This window comes from Vipera ursinii (assembly GCF_947247035.1).
Source record: "Vipera ursinii genome assembly, chromosome: 3".
Classification (NCBI taxonomy): domain Eukaryota; kingdom Metazoa; phylum Chordata; class Lepidosauria; order Squamata; family Viperidae; genus Vipera; species Vipera ursinii.
The window spans coordinates 29,696,745-29,713,452 of NC_139516.1; the positions used below are offsets into that span (position 1 = coordinate 29,696,745).

Here is a 16,708-nt window from a genome sequence, read left to right on the forward strand (position 1 = left end):
ATGAATTTTCCACTCATTTGCCTTTCCCTTGCTTTTGACACATTTATGGCAGAGGAGTTTCCCTCTGTGTAGAAGGCAGACCCCCCCCCCTCTGCCCTAAAAACTCTCTTCTCCAACTTCCTTAGTATCCTCAGATGGAACTAATAGGTAACTAATACAGTAAATGCAAGGGAAACATAACCTTCAGATACACCAAATAAAACTGCATCTTCACAGAGATGATTAGTCAGCTGGGCACATATTAAAAGCAAACAAACAAGCAGTTAAAACAATAAGAAAATACTCTGTTGAAAATGTGCTCGGTTTTGTGGTTCAAAATATCTGTCAGTTGTCTTTCTCACATAACGCAGTCACAAAATTAAAGAGGAGTGCAGGTGCACATTTTGACACAGATAAAAAAAACAAGTGGATCTTTGATTACAGTGTTGCAGCCACCACTTTGTTTGCCATACCCTGCAGATAGCATAGGGTAGAATAGGATCTCTGCAAGAAAGTTCATATAAAACTGAATAGCTTAAATTTAGAGAAATGGAAATGGAAATGCTTTTCTCATATACTTGAATAATAGTTCTATGCGCTGCAGGGTGGGAATTTGGGGAGCTGCATTCCAATACATCTGGGTTGGAACAAAAAGTCTTTATAAATAATAGTTGTGTGTAGAAGGAGAAAATGGGAAGATTTTTCAGAAAACATAAATTATTGATACTGTATGCATCCACTATGGCTGAAAGCCAAAATCTACTTGCAAAAAACAATAAGAGAAGCAACATTAAATTCTAAAGTGCAACCTGTTTCAATGTTGTTTCGATCTCTGTCCTGGGTGCTGAAGAATTTCCTAACTTCCATGGAATACATGTTCTTTCTCCTCTATGGCAAACAAACTATTACGTATTTGAGTCCAAGGTTTTTTTTAAAGAAGTGGAATGTCTGCAAGCACCAATCACCCTGCAAACATCTCCCTTTACTTTCACCAAGGTTCTTGTCCAACTTCATTTTCAAGTTTTGATTTCCCCCCCACACCCTTCTTCATTTTTAAACAAACTGGGAAAGTGTCATGGAACAAAGCTAAGTACCAGCCTCCATCACCAAATATATGGGTGCCCAAAGGGATTCTTGAAAAATAAAAATCTTTGGAAATGTGGCCATCTTCCAGAGAATTAAACAAGGGAAAACTGGGGGTTTTTTTAGGCTGAATGGCCAGTTTGTTTTCTAACTAATGAGTAGAGTATGCCCACAAAAGCCCTTTAAAATTTCAAATGGTCCACCTTAAAAAGACTGGAACTTCTGCAGTAAGCTATCTATAGCAACATGTATTGTTCAGAAATACAGAATCTTGTTTGGTAGAAATTAATTTCATGGTCAGTGCTCTACAAACTGGGTCCCAAGAAAGATTCATTTCACCATCAATTTAAAACAAGAATGGCTTCTAAAATAGTACCTTTGGGACATGCTGCTGGCCTCTCTTAGCCACCTACACTAAAGTCTTCAATAAGCTGAATTATTTGCTAATGTACAGCTCCATAAAATTGATCTAATTTCCATTAGAATTTTTTCATACACCCAAGTTGGCCTCATGCCTTTTTCATCCATGTTGTCCTTTTTTCAAACACACAGAAATAATACAGTATTTTCAAGTTAGATGTCTTTCTCCTAGGAAACATGGTCTGGACAGAATATCAGACTCTCACAGTGGCAAAGTAGAGGAAGAGGCTATATAATTTTCAACCACTTTATGCAGACAATTCAAGCAGTTTAAAGCTGTGCTTTGGAAAAGTCCTAAATGGGAAGACATATCATACTAAATGTGATATTAAGAACACTCATGTCACAGTGCAAGCATGTTGCATAAGGTACAAGGACTAAATTTTTTGCTAAGTGAAAGTGCCCAATGTTTTAGATATCCTTAAATGAAAGTGGGGTTCACATGTCACAACTGTTCACATGTTTGCTTGGAAAAAGATAAGTGGGGCAAACACTTGGTTAAGAGTTCATAGGATTGCAGCCAGAAGGAATGTTTCTCATTTGTGTTTATTTTGTTGGTATCTCAACCTAATCAAATACTCCTTCGTTCAACATTTTTTCCTCTATTATTCCCATATCGTATTTTAGATAAGTTCTTTGGGACAGGGATGTGATCTTCTGATGGTTTGTAGTTTGAAAGAGCCCCGCACACTGAGTTGCTATTTTAAGAAATACATACATCTATTTATAGCAGGGAGCTTCTCTCACTTGTTTTACTCTTTTAAAGACAAATTTGTCCAAAATCTGAAATCAAAAATCCACACCTAATTAATTACAATTTTAGAACCAAACAAATTATCCTAATAGAGTGCCAATTTTCAGATACCTTTTCAGAGAGAGTTAGAAAAAACAAGGGATGAAGAAGCAGGAAAAATAAACATTTAGGCCAGTTGTTTCAGTCATGGGTTTTGCACTTTAAAATCAGATTCCAGTTGGGTGGTTATGCTCTGAATGTATAATTAGAACTAGGACTGATTTGTGTTGGGTTTTACCTAGATTTCAAGGTTAAAGCATGGTTGTTTCCCTGTGCCCCATGTCTGAAAACACAAAGGCCACAAGATTCTGGTCTATCTCCCACCAGTAGTAACATACTCAGATGCCTTAATCTAACTGAGATCACAAATAAAGGCCAAGTTTTATTGACTATAAAAGCAATTTTGACTGGTGTGCTAAATATAAAGTTGATTGGGCTGAACTGTGACACATTGACCAGCAACTGGAGAGAATTGGCCCCTTCAAATGTGCAAGCCTTGTTCAGATTATATAAAACCCTCTTTTATTCTCCCTAGGTAGCACCTCCATTCATGGATAAAGGAAAGAGTATACATTTAAGAAAGAAGTTAAAGATTTCCTCAATTTATTTATTTAAAACATTTATACATTTCAGCCAATTCTGGGTAGTTCCCAATCAAAAACTAAACACAACCATTTAATATTTATTTGAAACAAGCAAAACTCCAAAGGACTGCATATATACATCAATGTCCAGGCAATTTTTTTGACAAAAATATAAAAGTGGTTTGCAAGTGCTTTCTTCCAAGATCTTTTAATGTTCTCGTCTAGCTCCCAATCCAAGGATTTGCTGCTGGCCTTCCAACTAAAGCCAAACACTTTGACCATACTTAGTTTGTTTCAGGGTCAGATGAGATGAAGTTTCTTCAGTAGCTGCCCAGAATTTTTGAGAGTTGAGCAGCATGCAAGCTTAATTAATAAATTATAAAGTGTTATGATGACTTCCAGGGGCAGTGTGGTAAACCGAAGATGAGTCTGTGAAAGTGGAGCTGATAACTGTAGTAAAGGCCAAGGAATCAGTGAGTAGACTGATTCTTTGGAACTTCGCTGGATAAGCAGATAACAGGAGATTACCCACATGCATTCTGGATAGCTGTTCTTCATGAAAAGACCACAGAACATTAGTTTTCAATAAGTTTGCATGCAAACAAATATGGGACTAAAAAGTTTCATTTAGCATTTGAATAAGTAGTGGATCTATATGATGTATAATTAGTTTGTAGTTATTTTATTATTATTTTGACGATGGAGAGTTAAAGTGCAATAGAATTTAATGTTTTATTGTTGTTAGCGTATTTTAGATTATGTTTATTTGTATTTTTATACCCTGTATTCAGCTCTGGGAAGTCGGGGAGGGGGAGGGGAGGGGAGGGAGGGGTTGGGGAGGGGGGGTTGTATTCAAAACTGTATTTTAAAACTTTTCAATAAAAAAAAAAGTTTGCATGCAGGGAGATGATAGGTCTAATAATTAACCAGCCAAGAAAGTCTAAATTTTAGCCACCCAAATAACCAAATAAAGCAAGTGGGAAGCAAAAGAGAGTCTTCTGCTTCTTTCCAAGAGTTTCAGGGCTCAGTTAGTTCCTGTGTATACTCTATTTATTTATTTATTTATTTATTTATTTATTTATTTATTAAATTTTTATACTAGTGCAGGCATGTCAAACTCGCGACGTCACGTGACGTCGCGCAACGTATTGGAACTTTTTCCCATTGCCAAAAATGGGATGGGCGCGGTTTCTCTGTGACGCTCCGGCCCGCGGGCTGGCAGTTTGACACCCCTGCTCTAGTGGCTGTGCTTTTCCCCTGTTGGGAGTGCAGAGTATTGCTTTTGAAAGCTGAATTTCATCTCTAGGCAAGGAGCCTTTTTCCATCAGAAATTAAGAGTTCATGGAGAAGCCAATAGCATGCATGGGAAAGGTCAAAACTAATGATCCCAGCAGAGATACTGATATGTGATTAGGGACATTTGTCACTGGGACCTTTTATTATGATTTGAGTTGTTTTTACAAGAATCAGGAGACAAGACAGCATTTAAGCATCCCCCTATCTATTTCTTCCCCTGCTGCTTTGCCATCTTTTGTAGAGGAAGTCAATACCTTTATAGGACACTATGACGGTAAATTTGGTGTTCAGAGTGCAGCCTTGGATTCTCTCCTAGCCACTGGGACTGAAACTCTGACTATCTTCTTGTCCAAAAGTTGCTTCCATTCCTGATTAATATGGTAGTAGAAGGTTGATTCAAACAGCTTGGGTGGATTATCATGTTAGCAATGCATGCTGAAAGCTGCTGCCTGAATATCTCTGGTGGAAATAAGGTTGGATAAGGCTGGTTTAAGTATCTTTTTAAAAATCTCACCATCAAAGCCAGGGCAAAGCAACTTTTCTGCCATCCCAAAGCATTGTTGGTACCAAAAATGATTAGAAATACAACATGGATTTGATTTAGTTTTTTTTAAAAAAGGGACTCCACAGAAGACCCTCCAATTTAGAAAGAAACGCAGATATTCCCATGCATTCTACATTATTCCCTGACTCTTGTTCTTTCCGCAAATATTAAATGTAGGCTGTGGCCCATGAAATGTCATAGCTCTAGAATGAGCTTGCTGCCTCCTATCCTACAGAGCTGGGCCACTTGCTACGACAGGATGTCAGGATGATTGGGACTACTGAGAGGCTCCAGCCTTCCTCAAGCTTGAGATGCAGCTGCCTATGGCACACAGAGAAAGCAATCAACCAGCTACCACTGAGGTGCCTTGCAATTGTTTTGCTGGTACCGCATGCCACTTGCCATGCATGCTACTGTGAGCAAGGGAAATCATGCTGGGCAGTTTTCTGCAAGTGTTGTAGAAACAACTAGTTGGAATTAAAACTCAAGACACATTTATAAGCATTAATACTTTGCAAAAACTTGCAACATGAACAACAGTATGAACAACATGCAGTAAATATTTGCTGTTGAATTTTAATAGCTATCAGATTTCATAGCTAATGGAGATAATAGCTATTTTAAGTTTGGGAACACCAAGCCTTTATTACATTGTGGAACTTTTAGAAACTTCAGAAGAATGGAATCTTTTAAAATGCTGCCTGCTGAATACATTAGTTCTTACTGTTCTGTCATAACCATTTTTAGTCTGGTCAACAGGCAGCTCCATTAATATGCTAAGCAAGGGTGGCACTATATATCTGTTGACTCAAAAAGGAAAAAGGAAACCAATCTCTTTAACCATGTACTTGGTGATGTGGCTATACCATTGCCTCAGTAGCCAGATCATTTACTATGGCAGGGGTCCCCAACCCCCAGTTCATGGACCAGTACCAGGCTGCAGCATGCCAGCAACCAGTCCACACAAACAAGCAAAATCCCATCCGCAAAATACAGGCAGCACACAAAACCAGGCACCCTCTCTCCATGGAACCGGTCCCTGGTACCCAAAAGGTTGGGAACCTCTGCACTATGGCATAAACAAATAAAAAATGCTTCCCTTTGGTGTTTATCACTTATAATGGTCGATACAGATTATATAGTAGCTTTACAGCCTAAGACAGTTTTGGAGGAAGTTCATTAGTTGGTTTCTTTTTCTCCTAAAAACCATGTTGTATCTGGGGTCAAAGACCAAAATGGACAAGTTGGGAAGTATTAAATTACATAAATGTACTTACCTATATAACATCCTCTCTTTGCACTCACTCACTCCCCATAAACATACACACAGAAAGTAACAGTAGCTTTTCCTTTCAAATAGAAAACTAAGTCTTCAACATGAGAGGTAGGAAAGAGGACCTTCTTAGAGCCTTGTAATGTCACGTCAGAAGTCCATCTGCCAGATCTGATCTGTGAGCCGTGGCCTCAGATGACTTTTTTTAATCACTGCTCTGAAAATAACATACATTCATAGCCTGTAAATCTTTAGCTGAATAAATAAAAAATTTAAGAAGATGTTTCAGGTATGCATAGTTAAACAGTGTCTGTAAATTGCTTGCTATACATGAAATTGTCTGTTCCTGTATGATTTTATTTCATCAGAAACTCATTACTTCTGGTGAGGCTGAATTAATGAATTGCTAGCCTGCTATTTTGTAGTACTTTTTATCTTTCAGATGATGAGAAGGTGGAGGATTTTCTATCTTTCACCTCTATCTCACCTTGCTGCCATTACGCAGTCAATGCATAATGAAAATAAAACACAAAGATGAAAAATATCATGAAAACCACTAAAATCACTAGACACGCTAGCACAACCTGACATATTCTGACTAAAGCGGAAGGTCTTCACCGCTTGCTAAAAGGCAGCTAGAGGCAAGTAAATCTAACTTCTGAGAAAATTATTTCTCTAGGTTAAGATAGATATAAAAGTGGCCCTCTTCTGTTATGTCCAACAAATGGCCTTTGAAAAAGGAAAGCATCTTTCAGAGGGCCTCTCCCCACCCATTAGCAATCTAGCTGTTATATTTCCTGCCCCTTTTATTTTCTTTGCCACAGATGGTTACCATAGTCTGTTTTTTTGTCCTTCACAGGTGCCTCAGGGAGACTGGAATAACATGCTGACTAGGGACAAAGACAATGAAATCCCATGCCGGCGCATGAGAAGTGGGAGTTATATCAAAGCCATGGGTGATGATGACAGTGAAGACTCAGAAACCAGCCCCAAGCCATCTCCTAAAACTGCAGCACGGAGGCAAAGTTACCTCAAGGCCACTCAACAGTCACTGGGCGAGCAGAGCACTGCTCAAAGGTACATCCTTCTAACTTCAGAATTTCCTGTTTTAGTAGTACAATGTCTGGGGTGACTATAGCTCAAGTGAATTTCAGAAGGGAGGGAATATGTCTAATTTCATGTAGAAAGAAGGGGTCTAGAAGGAGAATGGGAAGGCAGAAGTGGATAAAACATAGAATCCGAAAATCCTAGAATTGGGAAGGATCATTTAATACAATTTCTTTTCAGTGCAGGAATCCAAACTAAGTTATTCCTGATCAACAGATGTCTGATAAGCAGTTGAACACTCCAATTAAAGGAGCCCACTACCTCTCTGCCTAACTGATTCCATGTCAAACTGTAACAACTTTAGGAAGTTTTATTACAAGAAAAACAAAACTTGGTCAATGATAGAAAAATGTGGGACACCTCTGCGAGTGACTTCTGACACAGAAGGAAAAAATGGGCATTTTTAGACATCCTGACCTCCAGCAAGAATGGCTATTATTTTCTGTAGTGTGTGGGGGGGGGGCAACCTGCACTCCCTCTATTGTTGCCCACCAAATATTTAGGAGCCTTGCACACATTTCCTTGCCGTTCAACTGATCAGCCTGCAACTGTTAGCAGAAAGAGATAGTTGATTTTTTGCAGCTTAAGTTCCCTCCCTCCAAATTAAGTGTCTTGATTTATCAATGCAAATGGGATGATATTCAGGGTATATAGGGATGACAGGAGGCACACATCCCTTCTTACAGATAGACATTTGCTAGTTTGAGTTAAGCTGATTGAGTTGCCTTTCACTGATGAAAAAGTAGAATGTGAGAGGCCTTTCTTCAGAATTTTGATGAAGTTACCAGAGGAACAGCAGTCAGAACAAGTAAAAATGAATTGTGAAACCACCAACAGAAAGGAGCAGATGATCACTCCATGAACAATATTTACTGTATGGAGGGAACTGGACTCAGCCTCTTTATGGCTGTCATTTCCCAATATGGCTGTAATCAGTCTGATTTATTTATTTATTCATTTGTTTGTTACATCTGGAGACTGCCTAATTCCCAAAGGACTCCCAGTGGCTTTCAATACACAGAAAAGAAAAAATATATACAAACATTCTCTAATCAACAAAAATTAACAATGTTTTTAACAACTTCCTGAACAACTGTAGAGTCAAAGTCATATGAATTTTGGGGGGGATATTGTTCCAGAGGGCAGGTGCCACAACAGAGAAGGACATTCTAATTCCTGATACATGGAATTGTTTGAATGAATGGACTTGCGGCATACACATTGTGCTTAATCTACCTAGATGGGCATAAACAATCAGAAACAGCCAGGCTCTGTACATGTAAGGCAGGGGTGTCAAACTCAATTTCATTGAGGGCCGCATCAGCATTGCGGTTGCCCTCAAGGGTATGGCCAGGGTGGGCGTGGCATACTGGGTGAGCGTGGCTAGAGTGCGTATGGCCTACTGGGTGGGCGTGGCTAGAGTGCATATGGCCTACTGGGTGGGCGTGGCCAGCTCTACATCGTTCGCATCAAGGGTGCCTATGGGGGCCTGGGCAGGTGTGGGACAGATCTGAGGGTCTCTGGCAGGAGGAGGGTCTCTGGGCCAGGGCCAAGGCAGTGGGGGCCGGTCCCTCACTGTTTCCAGGATGGCTTCGCGGGCCACATGAAACCACTTTGCGGGCCGGATCCGGCCCCCGGGCCTTGTGTTTGACATGTCTGATGTAAGGTTTTATAGGTAATAATGAATTGCACCCAGGAAGCAGAGATGGGTATAATTTACTGTATATGTTTATAGATGTGCACATATCTATGTATGTAAAACAGAAATGAAGTTGAAAAGTTAATATTTTTATCCCAACTTTTCCAGCATAAGGTACACATAATGTTTGCAAAGTAGTCAAAGAGGTATAACAACAGAACAATGATTTAAAAATAAGAAAATAAAAATCCTACACCTAGCTTCCATTTTTGATCATTGTTCTGCTCTTGTACTCTGTGGAGGGAAAGGATTTTGTTTCAAAACACAGCTTGTATAAATCAAATACAATCGACTGGGCTTCAGGAGAGTTGTTGATGGCTGCAGTGCATAATCAATAAAGTAGCTCACCTGTCTTGATTGTTGCAGAAAAAGTACTATAAACAATTTAGTGCCATCTGCTGGCCATGCAGAGAGGACATGTGGTTCAGTTTTTAAACTGATTACTTTAAAGCAGACATGTCAAGCTTGCGACATCACGTGACGTCACACGATGAATCTGAGCTTTTTCTCCATTGCCGGCAATGGGGTGGGCATGGTTTCCTGATGATGCGTATGGCCCGTGGGCCGGCAGTTTGACACCCCTGGTTTAAAATAGAGGTCCCCAACCTTTTGGGCACCAGTTCCATAGAGAGAGATTTTTCCGTTGCCCGTAGGGTGCATGGTTTTGTGTGCTGCCTGCATCTCACGGATGGGACTTTGCTTGTTTGTGTGGACCAGTTGCTGGCATGCTGTGGCCCTGATTTAAAGGGCGTCTTAAAAAGCTGTGATTGAGGGATTTGATTCAAGGCCAGTTCAATAACATCACCAAATGGAGATTCTGAAAATCAAATTGAGTTGTCAAATCAATGTGACAATTCACAAAAATCAAATTATCATTCAGAGACATACATGCACAGTGGCACAGCCATGTGACTTCTCATACTCTACTGTATGTTTGGAGTTTCATCTGTCAAAAACTTTAATAGGCAGTCTTTGCAAGCACATATACTTATGAGCACCAGCTTGTAAAACATAGCAGATAATTCTTCACACATTTTGCTACTGAAGAGCCGGACACCAATTTTAGACTCCTACAACAGAAGAAGCAATGCAGTTTCTTCCACCTGAATATGCAACTTCTCAGGGGGAATTACTTTTGAATAAACCTGATTCAGATCGCATTGATTTAGTTTACACTAATATATGTTTAGAAAGCCAGTTTGATGCAGTGGTTAAGAATCAGGCTAGAAACCAGGAATCCTTAAGTTCTAGTCCTACCTTAAGTACAAAGCCAGCTGGATAATCTTGGACCAGTCACTTTCAGTCCTAGGAAGGAGGCAATGGCAAGCTACTTCTGAAAAACCTTGCCAAGAAAACTGCAGTGAGTTTTCAGGCAGTCTCAAACACGAATAGAAGAAGAAAAAACTATGTTTCAAATAATTTTAAGCATATTTATTGGTGATTTTTACAACAGACTTTACATGTTAAAGGCTTAGTAATTGCATTTACAAGAGATGCTAAGCCAAATTTTGCTGTTTTCCTGAGTTAATTTGATTTATAAACTTGTTACTTATAGTTAGTTTATGGTTGAAAGAGTTGTATGTACCCAGAAAATTTTACAACAGGTAGGAGCAGCCAGCCAACCTTGAAGAGTTTGAAAAAGTTAAGCAGGTACTGATTAGTACTTGGACTTAGTCAGAAGACACCCCCCCACCCACCCCCGCTTTGAGCTTTGCTTAGACCATGAATTATGTATGTGTCAATTTTCATGACCAGGATCAATCAAGCAGTGATGAGCTTTTGGGCTGAATGGCCGTGTTCTAGTTTACTACTCTAGCATACTACAAAGCAGTTGACTCTGACTCTAAAGATACCAGCCACATCTGTAGGCAAAACATCAGGACATCAGAAAAAATGGACTGCAGTCATTCAAATGTTCATCACTATCAAACTATGACTATTTTTATAAAATAAATGTAAGAGGGTAATGAAACCACTTCTGGAGGAGAAAACAATATGGTAGGTCCATAATATCACCAGGAAGAGTGCTTGAAACAAACTTCAAGTAAAGGATATTGTTTGAACATAGCCCTAAAGAAGCAAGAGTCAATGAATGCATTAGGACTTAATTTTAATTTAAGATGGCTTATTATCCTTTGCCCTTTCTGCTTGCTTCTGAGAATCCCAATCTCTGCCTATCATAAACTATACTCAGACATTTTTTTTATCTGAGTAGCTCACTGGATGACTTGGAATAAATCAAAATATTTCTCCTCACTTCTAATTGTTTTATAATATGTGAATATACTAGACCTATTATTCTTTTGTTCTTGGCTCCAACAAGAGCATAATAGGTATACAGGCAGGCAGGCAGAACATCAGATAGATTTGTCTGATTTTTGTATCTAAGAGAATATACAACCTTTTCTCAAGTATAAAATAACACATTCTGTACAACCTATCCCAAATATGTATGCTCAAATATAACAAAAGCAGCAACTAAAAATGTCTGAGATTATTTTAATTAAGAATCACATACTCAGAAAAATATTTCATATATGAGTGGCAGCTTCTAGAACCTGAATCCTCTTACAGTATCTATCATGCATTGACTAGCTGCACCCAAGGCTTCATGTTTCTCATTGTCATTCATAATCACCACAACCAGAAAAAAATTGAAATGCAAGAGGTTCCAGATTGTAATTATACAGTAGTTATATATTTTGATAATAACCTTCAGCTAGCTAACTTATTTTTCCTTGGGAAATGAGGGGGAAAAGCAGTGCCTGAGATTAATCAAACAATGGTAGCTACAGTACAATGGAGAAAATGAATTGGTTACCTCATCTTTACATAGATTAATATATTGCCTATTATGCAGCAGCCCTAAAGGAGATTCAATTCTAGATGTTGAATCTAGAACTTTCTTCATTCAAACTGTTATGTATTGGGCTCTTGTGATACACCACATGGGTTGCTGGAGCAGCTAACGGTTCTCCAGTAATCCAGACTACTAGTCTCCTGTGCTGCAATTGGCTATCCCCAGGTGGTAATGGTGGATTCAAACCTATTGGCTGCTGCCTAGGGGCTAGACTATATATTGTGGCTGGTTGCAGCCTTTGCCTCAGTACAGTTCCAGCAAATAATAAACAATGAGTTATCCTGTACTCAGCTTCATGTCGTCATTCCTGCACCAAAGAAGCCGCTATTTAACAGTGGCGACGAAGGTGGGATTCTGCTTCGCTGATTAAAGAGCTGAAGTCCACGAGGGAAAGGCAGCACACGCCGGAGGGAAGAAGCATTTCCCCCCCCTCTCAAGGCCAGCTAGCTAGCTACACTAGTGGCCTCGTGCTCAGTGGACTCATTCCCTGAGCCTAGAAGCAGGATCCAGACGATCGCAGGAACCAAAAGAAGAATGCTGAAGGTCGGCAAACTAACAGAATTCAATGTGAAACACCCGGAGGAATGGCCATCTTATCTTTCACAAGTAGAAAACTACCTCAGAGCCAATCAGATTGCAGAAGAAGGACTGAAGGCCACAATGCTACTTTGCGTGTGCGGCCCAGCAATCTTTGATTTGGCAGAGAATCTTTTCACACCAACACCAATCGAGGCGGTCTCCTACGCAGATCTAAAAAAGAAGCTAACCGGGCACTTCCAGCCCAAGATGTCTGAGATGGCTTGGCAGTTCAAGTTTGACTAAAGAGTGTAGCTACCCGGGGAGACAGCTTCAGAGTTCATAATGGGCCTAAGACAGGCCGCACGCCTATGCAAATTCTCAAATTTAGAAGAACGACTAAGAGACCGGCTCGTCTGTGGCCTACGGGACAGAACGCTTCAGCAGAGACTATTTGCTAGGCCCAATTTAATGTTTTCTGAAGCACAGGACAAGGTGATGGCCGACGAAGCCACAGGGGGTGCAGTGCAGACAGTTCAGCCCGCCAAATCTTCAAAAGTCGAAGAATCGGTCCATCTTGAGGTTGCCAAATGTACAGGAGAATCGTCAGAGGAAGAAGAACCTGAAATCAACTGACTCCAAAAGCAACCCAACATGCAATACCGCAACAGCCACCAGCGAGAAGACAGTTACAAGGCAGTTCTCTTACTGAGATGTAAGGGGTGCGGCAGCAACCATCTTCGCGCCAATTGCAGATTTCATTCAGCCACATGTAGAGCTTTCGGAAGGACAGGCCACATCACGGTGGTTTGCAGAGCCCACCAGAGAGACTGGCCACCCAAACACCAGTCGGAAGAACCGACTAGGAGAGGTACTGGGACCCAGGGTCCAGTTAGTGTGGGATTCTTCAGGAGCCATAGAAGCGTATGCCACACTGGGGCTCGACGCCCCCTCAAACCCAAACTTAAGCTCTTGGTAGAGCTACAAGGAGTTCCATGTAAGATGGAATTAGACTCCAGCTCTGCTGTCTCCATCATTTCTCAAGACACTTTTAACTTCATGTGTAGGCGCAGTGACAATTGGGCCAAACTAAGACCTTCAGATATCATTTTAACAGATTTTCAAAATGCTCACATTAAAGTTAAGAGAGAAGCCACTTTGTTGGTAAAGTTTAAAGGGTTTTTGGGGCACCTAGATATAATAGTAGTAGGCGGCCAGAGAGCGAGTCGCATTGGACTTGATTGGTTTGATGCCTTAAGTATTCAGATTACTGGCATAAACCGGACACAAATGGCAGACCTCATGTCAGTGTGCGAGGAATACGTGGATGCTTTTGATTCAACCCTAAGGACATACACAGGCCCACCTATCTCATTTAAGTTAGATCCCAACATAGTCCCAATCAGGTTTAAGCCTCGCAGGGTCCCCTTTGCTTTAAAACATAAAATTGATTCTGAAATTGGTAAGCTTGTAGAACAGGGCGTGGTACAGCCTGTTGATGGGGGGGGGGTGAGTGGGAAACTCCTATTGTCACTCCACTTAAAGCCAACAGGGAAATTCGCATTTGTGCTCACTATAAATGCACATTAAATAAGGCCCTCAAGCAACACGCTTACCCGGTCCCAGTGGTCAACCATATTTTAGCCTCCTTGCAAGGGGGGACTATTTTTGCTAAACTTGATTTAGCACAGGCCTATCAGCAATTGCCGGTTGATGAGGCCACAGCTGCGGCTCAAATGATCGTGACTCACAGAGGGGCATTCAAGGTTAAACACTTACAGTTTGGAGTCAGTGTTGCACCGGGTATTTTCCAAGAGATCATGGAACGTACACTTAAGGGTATTCAGGGTGTCTGCCCTTATTTTGATGATGTTCTTATCGCAGGGGAATCCCCAGAAGTGTTGGCCAGAAGGCTCAGGGTTGTTTTGCAGAGGCTTCGTGAAGCAGGCCTCAAATTAAAAAAGAACAAGTGTAGTATTGGGGTTTCTTCAACAGAATTCTTGGGTTTCCACATTGATGCTAATGGCATTCACCCCACTGATTCTAAAGTGAAGGCCATTAAAATGGCTCCTAGGCCCAAATCAAAAGGAGAGCTACAAGCATTTTTGGGTCTCCTAAATTTCTATCACACATTTCTACCTCATAAGGCAGCAATAGCAGAGCCCCTCCACAGGCTTCTAGACAAAAAAGCTCCTTGGAAATGGACTAACTTACACGAAAAAAGTTTCCAGGACTTAAAAACACTACTGTCAGAAAAGTCCACTGTAACTCATTACATAGAGTCTAAACCTGTATGTCTTGCATGTGATGCATCTCCCTATGGGGTGTGGGCAGTTTTAAGCCACATAGAAAAAAATGGGAAACAGGTCCTTATAGCATTTTACTCAAGGACTTTGTAAAGAGGCCCTGGCCATTGTTGCAGGAATAAAAAAATTCCATGATTATTTATATGGCAGGGATTTCACAGTCTACACTGACCACAAACCTCTGTTGAGACTGTTCACAACAGACAAACAAACCCCCCATATACTATCTCCTAGAATGTTGAGATGGTCTATTTTCCTATCTACATACAATTTTAAATTAATTCACAAACCGGGCAAGGAAATGGGCCATGCTGATGGCCTCAGCAGACTACCACTGCCACTAATGGATCCAGCTCCAGCTCCTGCTGCTAGAATATTGTCCATACAGGACATACCCGAGTTTCCCCTCCATGCAGGGGACATTGTTGCAGAAACTGCCACAGATAAAATTCTGAGCAGAGTGTTGTCATGGGTATACATGGGCTGGTTGGAAAAAAGTCCAGGCTCAGAATTTCAAAGGTATTTTGTCAGGAGGCATGAGTTATCTGCACATAAAGGGTGCATTTTATGGGGTAACAGAGTCATAATCCCCACTTCCCTAAGAGACAGGGTTTTACAATCTTTACATGAAGGCCATCCAGGCATTGTCAAAATGAAAGGTATAGCTAGAAGCTACCTCTGGTGGCCTGGCCTTGATAAGGCCATTGAGGGTCAAGTCCATGGTTGTTATACATGCCAGCAATCTAGGCCTGAAATGCCACAGGCTCCAGTTCACAGGTGGGAGAAAACGCACACTCCCTGGTCTAGGGTTCACATAGACTACGCTGGGCCCTTTCAGAGGCAGCTCTTCCAGATAGTAGTGGATAACCATTCCAAATGGCTGGAAGTAATTCCAGTTCCTAACATGACTACTGCTAGGACCATCCAGGTGCTGAGAAAACTTTTTGCCACACATGGGTTGCCTGATGTCTTAGTTTCAGACAATGGGGCTCAATTCACTGCTGCTGAATTTCAGACTTTCCTCAGAGCTAATCTCATCAGACATGCAATGTCTGCGCCTTTTCATCCATCTTCTAATGGTCAAGCTGAACGCATGGTGAGGACAATGAAGGAGGCACTCAAGTGCATTGTCACAGGTGACTGGCATCACAGATTGGCAGATTTTTTACTCTGCCAGCATTCTACGCCCTGCACTGCCACAGGTAAAAGTCCTGCAGAACTACGTTGGGGGAGGTGTTTGATTACTAAACTGGACAGATTGCATCCAGACAGAGTGGCAGCAGAAGCCTCTCGACCAAAACCCCCCAGGGTCTGCACATGGGTGATTGGGTTTGGGCCAGGAACTATGGTCAGGGGAATCTGTGGGTTCCTGGTCAAATCACCAAGGCATCCGGACCCCTATCTTATGAAGTGGGGTTGGAGGGAGGGTGAGTTGTCAGAAGACACATTGATCAGCTCATGAAAAGGTTTCCAGAATGGCCACTAAGTGAGGACTGCATCATAAGTCCCTCCCAAGATCCTCAAACTTGCAGCCAAGCCAGCCCTCACATGGACTACCAGGACTTTTCCTTCTTAACTGAGATGGAACCAGAGGAAGAACTGGGGAGCTCAGAAGTGCAACATGGACCCCCTGATGAAGCAAGCCAACTGAACTTCAGCAACTGCTGTGCCTACTCTTCTGAACAGACTGACTCTAGGGTGGGCCAACCTGGTGAGGCCAGCCAGAGTGCATTGAATCCCCTTGACTCAGGAGCACAAAGGGACACAAATCTACCCAGCCCACTGGGTAAGCTGGTAGACCACAAAGTGATGGGAACTCCGAGATGTTCCTCTAGGGCACACAAGCCTCCTTCGTACCTTGCAGATTACGTTGTAAAATAAAGAGCATATATATTGTTGTAAAACTTGTTGCCACTAGACTACAGAAACTAGTGCTATGTGTAACTGCCTATTACTGCAAATGGAAGCCTGATCATTGAGACGTTGTTTAATCTCATTGTAATCCACATTGTTTTTATTATTTTTAATATTATCACTTTACTTTGTGTGTGTTTGAATAACGAGTCTTGACAACTGTTGAGACTAATTGTTGTCATAGTCTGATCTAAGAGGGGAGGGGTGTTATGTACTGGGCTCTTGTGATACACCACGTGGGTTGCTGGAGCAGCTAACGGCTCCCCAGCGACCCAGACTACCAGTCTCCTGTGCTGCAATTGGCTATCCCCAGGCAGCAATGGTTGATTCAAAC

At 41.3% G+C, this 16,708-nt stretch overlaps 1 protein-coding gene across 3 annotated transcripts in view; it reads left to right on the forward strand.

Annotated features, from left to right (window-relative positions):
- DLGAP4 (DLG associated protein 4) overlaps positions 1-16,708 on the forward strand; it is a gene marked incomplete at its 5' end in the record, with an annotated part of 143,634 nt that overhangs the window by 36,566 nt on the left and 90,360 nt on the right. For 2 of the 3 annotated variants that reach the window (XM_083358987.1, XM_083358988.1), the window contains one exon: positions 6,810-7,049. In XM_083358987.1, the coding sequence (XP_083215113.1) occupies positions 6,810-7,049 (240 nt within the window). The remainder of the gene's footprint in view (positions 1-6,809; positions 7,050-16,708) is intronic. The other variant, XM_083358989.1, reaches the window with a different exon arrangement.